Below are 15,097 nucleotides of genomic sequence, written 5' to 3'. Positions count from 1 at the left end.
ATCAGGGCCAGTGATCATTCCGTCGTTCATTAAATCTTTTAAGTGTGTACCGGCAATCATGCGATGTCCAGGGTGAAGGCAAATCGCCCTTACACATCTCTCTTTGTCATATTGTTTATTTTTGCTTGGCGCCTCTGGTCATACAGTCATCTGGAACACTCTTCTAGTGCCAATATTAAGGTAACAATAAACCTGGCTGGATGTCCCTTTTAAAAGAACATTGTCCCTTTTTTAATACTAATAAATGTAATATTAACTCATATTTTCTGTCTATTTTAAGGCAGCTTAACTGCAAGATGGAAAAATCCGATCTTTGGGCACAACAAAGTGAAAGTTAGTCAGTGACGATGAATGAAACATAAATGCAGATATTGGCAACACACACATGGAGATAACCACAATGACCTGCCAAGCGGCTTTTCATTGGAAAATTGTAGATTATACACATGGTAATATTTTGGCCTTATTCAGACTTATAAAGAAACTCGAAGGTTTGAGTACAAGTCCGATGGCGCGGGGACTGCGCATGTGCAAGATCGCTCACAGCGCCCCCTAAGCTGCAGATTGATTGACATGTGGGGGCAGGGGTGACGACGCTGACCAAGTAAGCTGAGGCTTACTCAGATGGCCGATGGCTGCGTGTGCAATGGTTGTGACGGTGATGCGATGCGATGCTGCATCCTGGGACGCAGAACTCGGATCTGTGTTGCTGGCAGGAGTTGCCTTTTTTTTTTTACTTCAGATTCCTCCTTTTGTATTAGCATATTATAGCATCTCTGTTGGGTCCAAAGACGCTGCAGTGATGCTTATAGTGTACTAATTTCAATCAGGCCCATTGTGGCAAGTTGTGGTCAACATATGATTATTGATCAGTCTTTGATTGAAATATGCCTTCCCTGGTTACAGACAATGGGTCTCATTCAGACCCGGTCGCAAGCACCGATGTGCTCACAACCGGGTCGATAGTTAGCCCTGCGCACGCGCAGCGGCCGCACTGCGCGTGCGCAAGCCCTGGAGCGAGAGAGAAACTCTCTCGCTCTGGAGCTCTCTACAAAAGGGGCGGCTGTCTATGTTGATTGACAGCTCGCCCCGTTTTGTAGGCGGGCCGGTGGGGTGGTTTCCAAAACAGAGGCGTTCCTTAAAACGCCTACCGTTTTGTGGGCGGCCGCACTGACACCACCCACAGCTATAGCGAGCGTCCATGATGATGGTCGCGATGGTCAAGACCATCGCGACCATCGGGCTTGCGATGGAGACCCTGCGGTAGGGTCTCGCTGCCGCAAGCCCTGGAGTAATTTTGGCTCTATCAGAGCCAAAATCACTCCCACTGACATCACTAGTGATGTCAGTGGGGCCGGCTTCAGACGGTAGGCGTTCCCATGGGAACGCCTCCGTCTGGCCGCCACGCCCCCGGCACACCCACCAAATGGGGCGTGCTGTCAATCAACATCGACAGCACGCCCCCCTTGGTGCGAGACCCGGAGCGACAGCTTGGCTGTCGCAGTCCGGGTCTCGCATATGCGCACGACGGAGCTCCCTCCATCGTGCGCATGCGCAGTGTGGCAACATCGACCCGTTTACGAGCGTCCTTTGCTCGCGAACGGGTCTGAATGAGCCCCTTTGTCTGTGCTTGTCTATGGGGTGACATTTCAGCTCCATACTCATGTGGTTTGCTCTACACTTCTTCCTGTCTAAGTAGAGCAAGTGCTCCCTTACAATGCCTCTCCATGGGGTGTAGTAGGTTCAAATCCCGACGGCGACAGCCCGGGAAGGGTGAAGATCCCGATTGTCCCTAAGGTAAGTATCGCTAACCCAATTCTACCCCTAACCCTCCCTTAGGGGTGCCTAACTCTAACCTCCCCCCCAAGTGCCTAACCCTAAACCCCCCCCCCATAAGTGTCTTTACCTAATCCCTCCTTCCCCGCAGCCTAAACTTAAGTCTCCCGGGGGGGTTCCTAACCCTAACCTACCACCGGGGGGTGCCTAACCCTAACCTCCCCTTGCCCTAGCCTAACCCTAAGCCCCCCACAGGAACCCTAAACCTAACCCACCCCCACCCCTCTGCGGCTGTCCGCGCCCGGCTTACCTTTGTTCGGTATGTCGGGCGTCGATCTTCCGGCGTATGGATAATGACAGGAGTCCAGTTTTCGACGCCTGTCATTAGTACCACGCCGGGATTAGAGAGTCTGGAAGCCGGCGTTCGGCATTTAGACCATCGACTTCCAGACTGCATTCCTTTCCAAGTGCTTACAATGGTATTCAGTGTATTTCTATGGGGTTTTTTTGTGCTGAAGAATTAACCAAATACTATGAATAAAGCCAAATCCTCAATAACTAAATGAAGAAGGAGCTATGTGAAAGGTAGCCGACTCCCTCTTAACAAAACCAATACAACTGCCTATGATCTACGCAGCAGCAATGGCATACGTACCAGTCAATACCCTCATCCAGGGCAACCATGTACTGTTCAATACTTTTTTGCCCTTGATGGGGTATTAGTAACCAGGTCTTAGCCAAGAGTTTGAGACTCAATGCACATGCTGGTTATCACGCCAACATCATATATGGAACTTGCATACATCAGCGTTATAGAAGAACATACTGAGATGTGATCTTACTTCTTTCAGTGTCACAGTGTTATTATCCTTATTTGTTGCCCGAAAGGTGACCCGTGATAATTGTACTGCTCCGAGTCTCTTGCTTTGATTCATGGTGTCCATAACTCCAGGGGGTCTGTATAAAAAAATGATTAACGTTGCAGCTTGCATTTTATTTTTGAATAGCAAACCTTCTCTATGGGCAACAGCATTAAAATAGTACATTGTATGTTCTCAGGCTGGTTTAACTTTACCAACCCTAAACCCTGGGTAGAGGTTGAACTTTTTTTTCCATTTCTTTTCTTTTAATACCCCTTTCAGACATACTGAGATTCCTGAGTTTTTGGCCTGCCACGTCCAAAATTCCCGGGTCACACGTATGTCTGAAAGGCACCTACCCGGGAGTACTTCCCAGGTAGCCGCCCCTGCAATTGACCAGAGTTTTTCCCGTAACATAAGTCCCGGGAAGACAACCCTGCTTTAGTCTGAATGGTGCAACCTGGGATTTTACACCCGGGCTGCACCTAGCAGCTTCTGCTACGGCTGACTACTGCATGATAATGCAGAGAGAGAGAGTATGTGTGCCGGAGTAGAGTGTTTGTCCTGGCACGGGGTGCAGAGATACCAGCGAGCATTGTAGGATGACCCGCACTGTGTAACTATTGCAGGACAATCTGAGGGTGTTTGGGGTGACCCACATTCCTCCTCTGTTGCACAGTTACTAGGTGCTAGCAGTGAGACTGGGCTCATGGCTGGCGCAGAGTGATCGTGCGTTGTCTGGTGCCCGGTGCAGAGTGCCCATGGGCTGTTTGGGGCCTGTGCTCGTAGAGTGCCCGGTGCACTGTGCCCGTGGGCTGCAGCACGGAGTGAATCATGCATGAACACTGAAAAACCCTGCTTATGCCTGAAAGGGGCCAACTCTGGAATTTCCCAGGCCTTAGGTGTAATGTGAAAGGGGGTCTCTGCCAGAAACCCAGGATTTTGTACAGGAGAAATTCTTGGGTCTGAGCAGGGAAATTCCTGGGTCGTATAACAGTGGTATAACAGACCTTCTTTGGCTAGATCAGGACATAGGCCTACAACACTTACCTTACTGAAAAGCACTTGTGATTTATTATATGGCTGGGATACTATGATTATATGATTATTGTGTTACCCTCTCCCCAGCTATCCTTGCATGCATTATCTAAATTGATCCTGGACCTTTCCTACTCTCTTTGGTTGGATTTGAGGCTCTCCACCTGTCTGGACCTCCTAGAGAATACCAGCCTCAAATCATTCACTCAGCTCCAATCTCAATGTAGAATTCCTACATGTAACTTTTATAAATCTTTACGTATCCAACATTGGCTTCAGTCTCTACAACTAGCTCCCTTCACCCTGACTGCACCTACATCCTCTGTAATGCCCAAATTGTCCTCCCCGTCTTTAGATAGCAACTTCTCATCATGGTTTAGGTATCTTTTAGCTCCTGGTAAGGTTTACAAATTATCGGTTCAAACTAAAGGGGAGGAGGATTTGCATATTTCCTTATCAGATGTAGAGTGGGAGAAGATATGTGTAATGTGTTCCAAATGTCAAAGTGAGCCAACCACTCAGAAATTCTTGTTAAGCTTATGCAAAGAATAAATCTCACTCCGACACGTTTACATAAATTCTGGCCTAATGTCTCTCCGTTATGCTGGAGAAACTGTGGTGAAGTCGGTACTCTTCTCCACATCTTTTGTGCTTGCCCAAAACTCCAACCACTCTGGGTAGAAGCTTTTAGTCTCATTTCTCAGGTTACAGGGATCTCGCTCCCATTACAACCTGAAGCGGCTTTACTTCGCCATTATCCCACCTCTCTCCAATCCCACTGTAGATAGGTAACAGGTCACATTTTTAATTCTACCAGATCAGCCATTGTCTAATATTGGAAGAATCCTAATTCCCCAGCTATTTAGAAGATTGTTACTTATGTCCAAAAGAGTTAAGACATGGAAAATCTGGGATTTAAATATTCTACTCCTACTTTTCCTTTTGGTTAAGTAGAGATTGTGGTTTGAATATACGGCCCAATTCAGACCCGCTTGGTAGATGCTTTCGCACGCAGCAAAAGTATGCAAATCCGGGATCGCTTGGCAAGGCATTAGTACGCCCACTATGTCTTGGTGTGCGATCGCGCTGTGTATGCAGATGCCCACCAGCCTGCCTTAAGACGCCCATTTTTGCACGTCAACTCCAGGATGTGTATGCAACCATCGGTAACATTGAGTACCATCGGAAGCGAATGCAGCACTTGTGGTTGACCATACCCTACCGCAAGCACTGCAAGTGCTTCAGTGTGTAAAACAACCATGTGACGTGTACTATGAAGCTGCGTCTTAATAAGCACGCCTCTAAAATGAAATTAAGACGCTCAGGCACACCTGCATTCGCACCACCACTCCCCCGTTTCCATCGACCATCCCCTGTCACCACCCACAAACAGCTTCTCCTGTCACTCATTGTAGCAAGGTGGCTATGCGCAGCGAGCAAACACTTCCCGATCGCTTGGACTGGTTCGTGCACTGCGATGCGTACATACATTGCAAACATCGACAGGCTGCGTGCGAACGCATCCTAGCGAGCGGGTCTGAATCGGGTCCATTATTCCTCATAAAGGCCCTCATCGAGCCCCCATGTGAGCAATGTATCCATATAATGTTATGTGGGTTTTAGTTCTCCTGGGGATGTATAGTTGGATAGCATTTAGTCACCTTTGTTCTCCTTTTCGCTAAACTATATATGTTTGATTTTGTATGAACCATAGAATGTTTTAATATTTTTATTGTCTCTGCATAATTTCACCCTCCTTGCCCTACCCTTATTTTTATTTCTCAGACTGTTATTGATATGGTTATTATTACCAATTTTTTTTTGTTTATGTTGTTCTATTATTTGTGTTATGCTATTTATATTGGCTGTGAATTGTATTATTGTCTATTAGGGTTATATTTTCAAAATTTGTAAGAAAAATGTTCAAGTTAAAAAAAATTAAATAGTATATTGTACCACAGTCCCTTTATCACTATCAGGAAAGTTATCTCTTTTCTGAGATAAATCAGTAAAAAATTTATTAATATTTTAAAATATTTTCTTATTGATTTGTTTAAACTTAAGACATAGTATAAGATGGGTGGGGTGAGAAGGACGACAGTTACTCCTAACCGCCAAAATATTAAGGTACTAACAGGATTTAAGATACCAATCAGTGTTCTTCCCAGAAATTTTTTCCAGCCGGGTGGCATCAAGAAGTAGTCGGGTGGGGGCCTTAATAGCAATAACAAAATGTTTTAGACCCTGACCTTATAATGATTTAAACTTGAAATAACGTTGTATATATTAATTTTCCTCTTCTTATTAGAGGCCCAGTCGTCTGATTATGAAAAAGCTGCAAAGTCTGTAGGATCTGGTCCTTTTATACAGCTCCCAGATATTGTCCCCAATTGCAGGCTACCAAAGTGCCGGGTGGTAGGCTGTTTCTTGCCGGGTGGTGCACCCGCAAAAAACAGCCTGGGGAGAACACTGCCAATGATAGGGAATATAAATATTAGCAAATAGCAACACACAGAATACTTTATGCATTAACACTGCTCTAACACAGGGGCTCAACACTTTTTCAAATGTGTGTGGACAGCCATGCTATATAAGAGCAGCAGGGTTATATGAGTACGAGTATTAGTAATTTCTATGAATAAAATTATATTCTGATCATGTACAGTTGTCAGGTCATAATGGGAGATGAAGTGTGCTATGTATGTATTATGTATAGAGTATAATGTAATTGTATTTCAATCATGTGGTGGTCAGGTCATGTTGGGGGTGTAATGGGCTATATGTGTATAGAGTGTAATCTTATTATTATTATGTCCGGTGGTCAGGTCATGTTGAAGAGGTAGTGTCTTATATCTGTATAGGGTGTAATAGAATTGTATTACAATCATGTGGTGGTCAGGTCATGTTGGGGGTGTAATGGGCTATATGTGTATAGAGTGTAGTCTTATTATTATTATTATGTCTGGTGGTCAGGTCATGTTGAGGAGGTAGTGTCTTATATCTGTATAGGGTGTAATAAAATTGTATTACAATCATGTCCGGTGGTCAGGTCATGTTGGGTAATGTAGTGTCCTATGTCTGTATAAAGTCTTACAGAAATTTTTTACAAATGTCACATTCACTCATCGATTTTGTGCCATCTCGCCTCGAGATGCTTGGCAGGACATAGAAGGGCTCTGGCCCGAGGGATGGTGCGGGTTACTTATATCGGACCTCTGTCTTTTGCCTTTTTACCCAGAATAGCGATTGAGTTGGACACAGAAACCACAGGACATGCCAGTATCAGCATCCAGGGTACTCTTGCATTGTACTTTTGGCGTGTTTAGAGGATAGCTGTATGTGGGCACATCTGTATGATCATGCCCAGTGGTCAGTTCATGGTTGGGAGGTGTAATTTCCTGCAACTGTATAATGTGGCATAGGATCATATTATCAGAGCCGTAATTAGACTTTTTTGTGCCCTGTGCCAGAAATAGCATTGGTGCCCCCCTCATTTTTCAAAGGGACATGATGCACCCAACAAAGGAGAATGGCTTCATGGGGAAGGGCCAGGGAAGAGATAGGGGAGGCCAGGAGATGCTGGGGATGAAATAAGAGGAAGCTACAAGTGAGAATGATAATAAACAGAAATTTGACAGGCCCACACAGTGCCCCCTGACCAGTGGTGCCCTGTGCGATAGCACCGGCCGCACTACCCTAGCTACGGCCCTGCATATTATCATTATATCCAGTGGTAAGTTCATCATTGGAAGGTGTAATTTCCTGTGTTTGTAGGGGTTGGGTGCGGGATCCCAGCGGTCGGGATGCCAGAGGTCAAATTACCGACAGCGGCATGTAGCACGTCCCCCGGCGAGATGCAGACCGCAGCACCGAGACTCCAGCGTCAAAACCATCCGTCCGAGCCAGGACGTGACAAGACTCGCCCCTGCAAGTTACACCCCGGGCCGCAAAGTCACCCTACCGGTATGTAAGATCTTACATCCACAACCGTGCAGGATGCTGCATTAACTAGAACTTTCACGGCCTATCCTGACATTACCAACACTCAGACTGCTCATAAGACTGTTGACCAAAGGTCCAGCAGGGAAGACATGCTGGTTAAGAATTGCATGGCAAGGAGCCCCCTGAAAGGGTCTACCTACCTTCCCCTCCCCCCCGAGCCAGTCACGCCATCCCCACTGTACCCACCGATACCCCGGAACTCCACACCTTCCAATACCCACCACACCCTCCCCACCCCCCCCCCCACCCCCCCACAGCACTGTGTTTACTCAATAAACGGTTTGGCCCCCTACTCTGGTGTCTGTCCCTTACTTACTCAACACCATCCAGCACACATATCACAACACCTTGCCCTACACCCAAAGAGAGCACACCTGACCCCCTTCTTCAATGTGATAATGTATGTCTGTACAGCCTGTAAAAGGATTGGATTACAATCAAGTCCAGTAGTCAGGTTATGTTAGGTAATGCAGAGTCCTATGTCTGTATAGTGTGTATTAGAAGAATTGTATTACATTTGTGCCGAGTGGTCGGGTTATGGTGTGTTATGTGGTGTCTTATGTCTGTGTAGCATGTACTAGAATTGTATTACATTTTTGTCCAGTGGTCAGGTAATATTAGGTAATGTAGAGTCCTATGTCTGTATAGTGTGTATTAGAATTGTATTACATTTGTGTCCAGGGGTCAGGTTATGTTGGGTAATGTAGTATCATATGTCTGTATAGTGTGTAATAGATTTGTATTACAATTGTGTCCAGTGGTCAGGTAATGCAGAGTCCTATGTCTGTGTCAGTCTGTAATGTGTCATGCTTCTACAGAGTAGGTAAGTGTCCCTGAATTTTGTATTAAACTGTTTTCAATCATAATAGTCTATAATGAATCAGTATTTGGCAATATCATAGGGCACCACAATGACAGAGCAATACATAGTAACAATGTAAATAAAGCATCAGTGATCAACAACAATACATGAGTACAAAGCAATGTACTACTGTATAGTCTATAACAGTACAGTGTACAGTAGCACAGGCATTGTGTAAGGTGTGTCATCACAATGCCATATAAAAAGGCACACCGCATGTCCGTAACGCATGAGCTGGCATTTCTAGGACAGTCTCCCCAGCTGCTACATTCCCATCATGAAAGATCTGAAATAGTTTTGGGTGCCTGTTATCACAGACCTCATGCAAAGGAGACCCCTATATAATTATGTACAATATATATAAGAATACACATTTTATAGATAGAGGTCAACTGCACCCTGCATATGAATATGGGTGTGTTACATTATGTCGACCTTAAGAGTGTCGACAGCATACTGTCAACGTTCATAATGACGACACTGACATAATGTCGACATGCGATAACAGCATAATGTCAACATTCAGGATGTTGACATGATCAGTATATCCACATTGAACACGTCAACATTCACAATGTTGAGACGGACATAATGTCGACAGTCAAAATGTCGACAATGGAGTTTTAAGATAACGTTAAACCTAATTGCATCCTTACTCTAAGCCTAACTCTAACGTTAACCCTAATTACAGCCTAACCATAAAAACATGGCATTCTGGATGTCGACATGTGCACACTGTGTCAACATTTTTTTAATGTCAACATTCTATTTCACATATCTTTGAATATATATTATTTAATATGCTGTCCCTGACACCTTGCTTTGAATAGTAACCAGTTGCTCAGTACATGTCATGTTGTGTATAAGTATTAGATAAGGTGCATACACACACAACAATTTTTTTAATGATTATCGTTAAACGATATCGTTTAACGATAATCGTTTGTAAAAATCGTTCACTTTCTGAGTCAAGCGATGAACGATTATCGTTCATGCGCGTTCACGTTTGTAGTTTGTAGTTCAGTCAGACTTGTCAACTGAACGATTTTCAGTAAGTTAATATGCAAAAATCGTTTGTAGTTCTAAAAAATCGTTCATTACATTTAGTAAATGAACAACTTTAGTAAATGATTTTAGTTAATTTTTTCAAGGGAAAAAATCGTTTTCTAAAATCGTTCATTAACTAAATCGTTGTGTGTGTATGCAGCTATAGAGATATTTGGCATTAAGAAGAGTTATTTTATGATCATGACATGTAACGTTGCATAGTTGCAGCTTGCTGAGAAGCGCTGTATGTAGAGTTGGTGATACCCTAGCAATATGAGTGAATACATCCTACATGAATAAATGTGCCCATATATACTCCCATCCCTCCGTCTGCCACTTCTACAGCCATTATTTTTCTTACAAAAAATAGATGAAAAATCCAAGTATAAAAAATGGAAACAAAGTAACAAAATCAACTGATAACCACTTCCGCCCCCTGAACGGTGTAGCCCCAGACATGTGTCTAGTCTGCCTGTTTGGGTTATGTAGCCTGGGTCCTGTGTATGCATAGTGTTCCGCACACAACACATACTGTATATGCATCTGCTCAACAGCAAAGTACCCATGGAAATTAGTAAATATTTTGTGTTAAGCATTTCTTACCACGCTGCGGATTGTGTTATCCTTCCACTTGTTGCCCTCGATAGAGCTCTTACACCATGAGATCTTCAGTCTCTGGAGCTGCCTCCTGTTGAAGCTGTGCAGAGCGGACTCCTCCTGTACAAGTGTATAACTCTCCCTGCAGTGTTTACACGCAGGTTTCCAACGCTCTGACTATCAATTACACTATATTTTGTTGACTTTGTTCTGCTGCAGGTTCTGCTAACATAACAACAGAACAGGCGTCTTATGAACATAGATAAAGAACATGATTAATGGGATTCTGTAAGTGAGGGCCAACAGCTATTGGAGCATGAAGGGGTAACTGATATTCTGGGACCATTCCAGGCAGTTCTTAACTTATAACGTGAATTAGGAAGTTTTTCTCCCTATGAATGTTCCATTATCCTTTTCCTGAGTGCTGGATGTAATTTCTGCAATCATCTCTTAATTTTTATACAAATACATTATATTCATATCTCCCAAATGCACTTAGGACATGAAACCCACAGATCTGTATTGCTTCCTCGCCCCTGTATAATATCGATGCTGCACGCAGTTAGATGATGTTTTAAGTCTGCGCTTGCGTCTGAGTTGCATAGCGCCTGTGTCCCAATGGTTGGAGCATGGAGACGCAGAATGATTTTGGACGCAGGGAGAGTCTATTTTAGTGCACCGAGACTGATTTGCACAACTGCAGCTTGTGGACGTCTCAGTATTAATGGAATCGGCCGCTGCATTAGCAAAGACACAGACGCGGCCAATGCGACCGGATCCACCTCTGAATCAGGCCCAATGCGTTTATGGTAAGCCGTCCTGCACATATCTTTCAGGGCAGGAATCATGCAAATACCAAGAGATACATTTACTAAGCATCTGTTTGGGGTTTAGCAAACCGATGTGAATCCTTGATCAATACAGACTTTAGAACACAACTGAACATTGTTTCACCATCAATTTTCTTTTGTCAATAGTAGAAGTATATAAACACCAGATTTTCTAAGCGGCGTGTTTAGAACATGCCGCAAAACCAATGGTAATCTCAACTACATCATAGACTTGCCTCTGGTAGGCGAGTATGTATTAAGCACTGCATAGAACAATCGGATCTGTGTAGGTTTTGATGTTAAAACTGTATAAAAAACTAACCGTCTTTAGTCTATTTGCCATATATCCTAACCTCACACCAGCTAGGATTTACTCATGATAGATACTCTGTCAAAGGGGTTCGCACCGCCTAGGCTCAGGGCCGGATTAAGGGGGGGGCATAGTGGGCGAGTACCCCTGGGGCCCCCTCTCTCAAGGGGCCCCCCGGCCGGAGCTGTTTTTTTTTTTTTTTCCATTTTAAAAATGGCCGCAGACTCCTGCCTATTGGTTAAGGAGTCTGTCAGTCATTTCAGTAAGGAGGATGAGTCAGTGGGGAGGGTTAGAGCTGGGTCAGGAAGTCACATGAGTCAGCCCAGCTGTGCACCTCGGAGGAAGCAGAGACTCAGGGAGGAGAGAGAGACTTGCTGCTGCTGCTGCTGATGGGGACAGACAGAGATCCCCTAGTCTCAGCAGCTGTCATGGGAAAATTAGTACCTGCAGAACACACTGTGCTGTGTGCAGCCCCCTACAGTATGTGCTGCTGCTATTTCTCTGACTGAGGAGTGTGGCTGGACAGAGCTGCAACTACCTGTGTGGGATGAAGGGATGCCGGGCGCCGCGAGCGGACAACTGTGGGGGGGAAGGGTTAGGTTTAGGGCACCCGGCAGGGGGATTTAGGATTAGGCACCCCCCCGGGGGAGGGTTAGGGTTAGGGAGGGTTAGGGTTAGGCTCGGGGGATGGAGGGTTAGGGTTAGGTACCCCTGGGGGGAGGTTAGGGTTAGGCACCCCCCCGGGGGACTTAGGTTTAGGCAGCGGGGAAGGGGGGGCAGGTTTAGGCACTTAGAGGGGGGATTAGGGTTAGGCACAGGGGGGGAGGTTAGGGTTAGGGGGTTAGGTTAGGTTAGTTTGTACTTACCTAGGGACGATCGGGATTTCCAGTGCTGTCGGGCTGCCGCTGCCGGGATCTCTCCATCTGTCGGGCTGCCGCTGCCGGGAATTAAACTGCCGGCCATGCGTCAGCCGATGTTTCATACCGAATGCGTTTCCCGCCATTGAACTGTATTGCCTCAGCTTAGCAAAGACTGTTATTCTAGACCTATAGTGGTTTTAACTATTCAAATCATCATACTATTACAGTTGATAAGTGTGAATGCACTGGTTTGTCTGGCTCTCATGTAGCTGGCCATGTATGTTATAGCTGTCTCTTAGCAAAAGTCCTGTAAACCCTTATAGCCCAAATAAATGGCTCTATTTTCGAAGAACGCTGTTTCAGCCTCTGTGTCTGCAAATGGGGGTTTGTGTATACTTGCCTCTGTCACGGTGTGTTCTTGCCACAGGTGAGAAGAAGCTGCAGCCATGCAAGAAAACCGCACTATAGAACCTGGTTACCACACCCCTCTGAGTTCATTTAATGCCACATACTGTAGGAGACAGCTGACATTCAGACAGACATCAATTTAAGGTTCCCTAATCTGCAGCTGGTTCCTGACCGGTCCCTGATCTGCCAGTTACTGTGTGACAGCCGCTTATCAGCACCTCCAGCTGCTCCTCACTCCTTCATACTTCTGCAGAGGGCAACTTAACCCCAATTTACACATCACATCCTAGGATGCATTTTATCAAGATACACTACAGCCTACTCACTCTGCGCGCTCTACCTGCTGTGCCCATTCCTGTCCCATTAACTCCTACTGGACCTGATTCAGAGGTACACACTAACTGCATGCAATGGGAATGTTCACGTAAATTAATTATTATTTGCTACTGTGCATGGACAAAATATTCTGAAAACCCCTACGACTAATGTGTTATCCAGAACAGTCGCACAGAATCCCCCCGATGGACCAAATTGTTTTTTCAGAGACTAAAGGTGCATACACACACAACGATTTTTTTAACAATTATCGTTAAACGATATCGTTTAACGATAATCGTTTGAAAAAATCGTTCACTTTCTGAGTAAAACGATGAACAATTATTGTTCATGCGCGTTCACGTTTGTAGTTCAGTCAGACTTGTCAACTCAACGATTTTCATTAAGTTAATATGCAAAAATCGTTTGTAGTTCATAAAAATCGTTCATTACATTTAAATGAACGTAGTAAATGAACAACTTTAGTAAACGATTTTAGTTCATTTTTTCAAGGTAGAAAATCGTTTACTTAAATCGTTCATTAACTAAATCGTTGTGTGTGTATGCAGCTTAAGGCACATAATTCCCAACCTCGATCCTCAAGGCACACTAACAGTCCTGGTTTTAGTGATATCCATGCTAAAGCACAAATGGTTTAATCAAATAACTGAGGTACTAATTAAGTTGCCTGTGCTCAAGTATGGCTATCCTTAAAACCTGGACTTTTAGTGTGCCTTGAGGACCATGGTTGGGAACCCCTGGACTAAGGTGTAAATTTATTAAAGTGACACTTTTTAGAAGTGAGTTTTAGAAGAGATGTTGCCCATAGCAACCAATCAGATTCTAGCTATTATCTTCTAGAAGGTGCTAGTTAAATAGTAGAATCTAATTGGTTGCTATGGGCAACATCACTTCTAAAACTCACTTCTAAAAACTCTAATTTTAGTAAATTTACCCCTAAGGCAGCCTTGTCTCCATATCTGCACTAGCTGTGGGCCACCCACTATAATCGGAGCTACCAGGCCACTGCCTGTTTAGCTGTCAGCGATTACACGTCAGGTGACTTTTATACCACCTGGCGTGAAAGCGCTGACAGCTGAACCGGCAGGGTCCGAGCCGCGCGCCACAATTACAGTCCTCAAAGAGGGAGCATTGAAGAGGAAGAATCACAGCTGGCACCTAGGAGGAGATCCGCAGCTAGCAGCAGAGCCCACGTGTGTGTGTGTAAGTATGGTATGTGTATGTATGCTCTGTGTGTGTGTAAGTATGCTGTGTGTATGCTACAGTATATGTATGTATGTATGCTACAGTACCTGCAATGTTTAAAACATCCGTCCCATCTATACAGCCCCCCCCAAAATACCTGACCCAGGACTTTAAATCCATTTTCCTTATTTGTTGTATGCAAGTGATTGTATTGTTTGTTTTTTCGTTCTTTGTCTACCACCCTACTAACATTTGAATAATTCAACTAAATATACAGTAAATACATTTGATACATTGTAGATGCCAATTTTAGATGGTACAAGTTGTTTTTATAACTGTTTTCTTTCAAATTACAGATGGTAGTTTTTCTTTCAAATTATTCAAGATGTTTTTTCTTTCTTTCAAATTATTCAAGATGTTTTTTCTTTCTTTCAAATTATTCAAGATGGTGTTTTTCTTTCTTTCAGATTTTTAAAGATGGCGTTTTTTTTTCTTTTAAATTTACACCTAAAGTGACAGAATATAAAATAAGACAACTTAGAGTCTTCATCACATTTCTTTAACTCAGACAATAATGAGAAAATTAAAACCTTGGACATCTTTGAAATTTAATTTCAAATTATGCTTCAGAATTATACATTTCTCAAACTTTTTCTATAAAATGAAATGTTAATGTATAACAGCAGATGAGAAGATGGGAGGAATGACACATGGGAGAGTGCAAAAACGTGGACAATGTCATGCCAATGTGGCTCAAACTGACAAATCGTCCAATATATCGTCTATTGTGTACTCAGCTTGACTAACCTACATCCTCAGGGCACACTAACAGTTCAGGTATAGGATAGTCATGCCTTTGAGCACAGGTGGCTTAATTAGTACCTCAGTTATTGATTTAACCATCTGTGCTTATGCATGGATATCCTTAAAACCTGGACTGTTAGTGTACCATGAGGATCGAGTTTGGGAAGCACTGCTTTAACTAC

General features: G+C 44.1%; 1 protein-coding gene across 1 annotated transcript in view; it reads right to left on the bottom strand.

Moving 5' to 3' along the window:
- Positions 1-10,348, bottom strand: part of LOC148516964 (dynein light chain Tctex-type 4-like) — a 29,273-nt gene extending 18,925 nt beyond the window's left edge. Inside the window, exons 1-2 of the mRNA XM_088479360.1 lie at positions 10,189-10,348; positions 2,619-2,733 (exon numbers count right to left, since the gene is read on the bottom strand). Coding sequence (XP_088335486.1) covers positions 2,619-2,720 — 102 coding nt within the window. The 5' untranslated portion in view covers positions 2,721-2,733; positions 10,189-10,348. The remainder of the gene's footprint in view (positions 1-2,618; positions 2,734-10,188) is intronic.
- Between the last annotated feature and the right edge of the window lie 4,749 nt (positions 10,349-15,097).

This window comes from Taudactylus pleione, unplaced genomic scaffold (assembly GCF_031769625.1).
Source record: "Taudactylus pleione unplaced genomic scaffold, aTauple2 ptg000230l, whole genome shotgun sequence".
In the NCBI taxonomy this organism is placed as follows: domain Eukaryota; kingdom Metazoa; phylum Chordata; class Amphibia; order Anura; family Myobatrachidae; genus Taudactylus; species Taudactylus pleione.
Note: the sequence above shows the minus strand (reverse complement) of the source record. Positions and strands in the feature narration are given on the sequence as shown.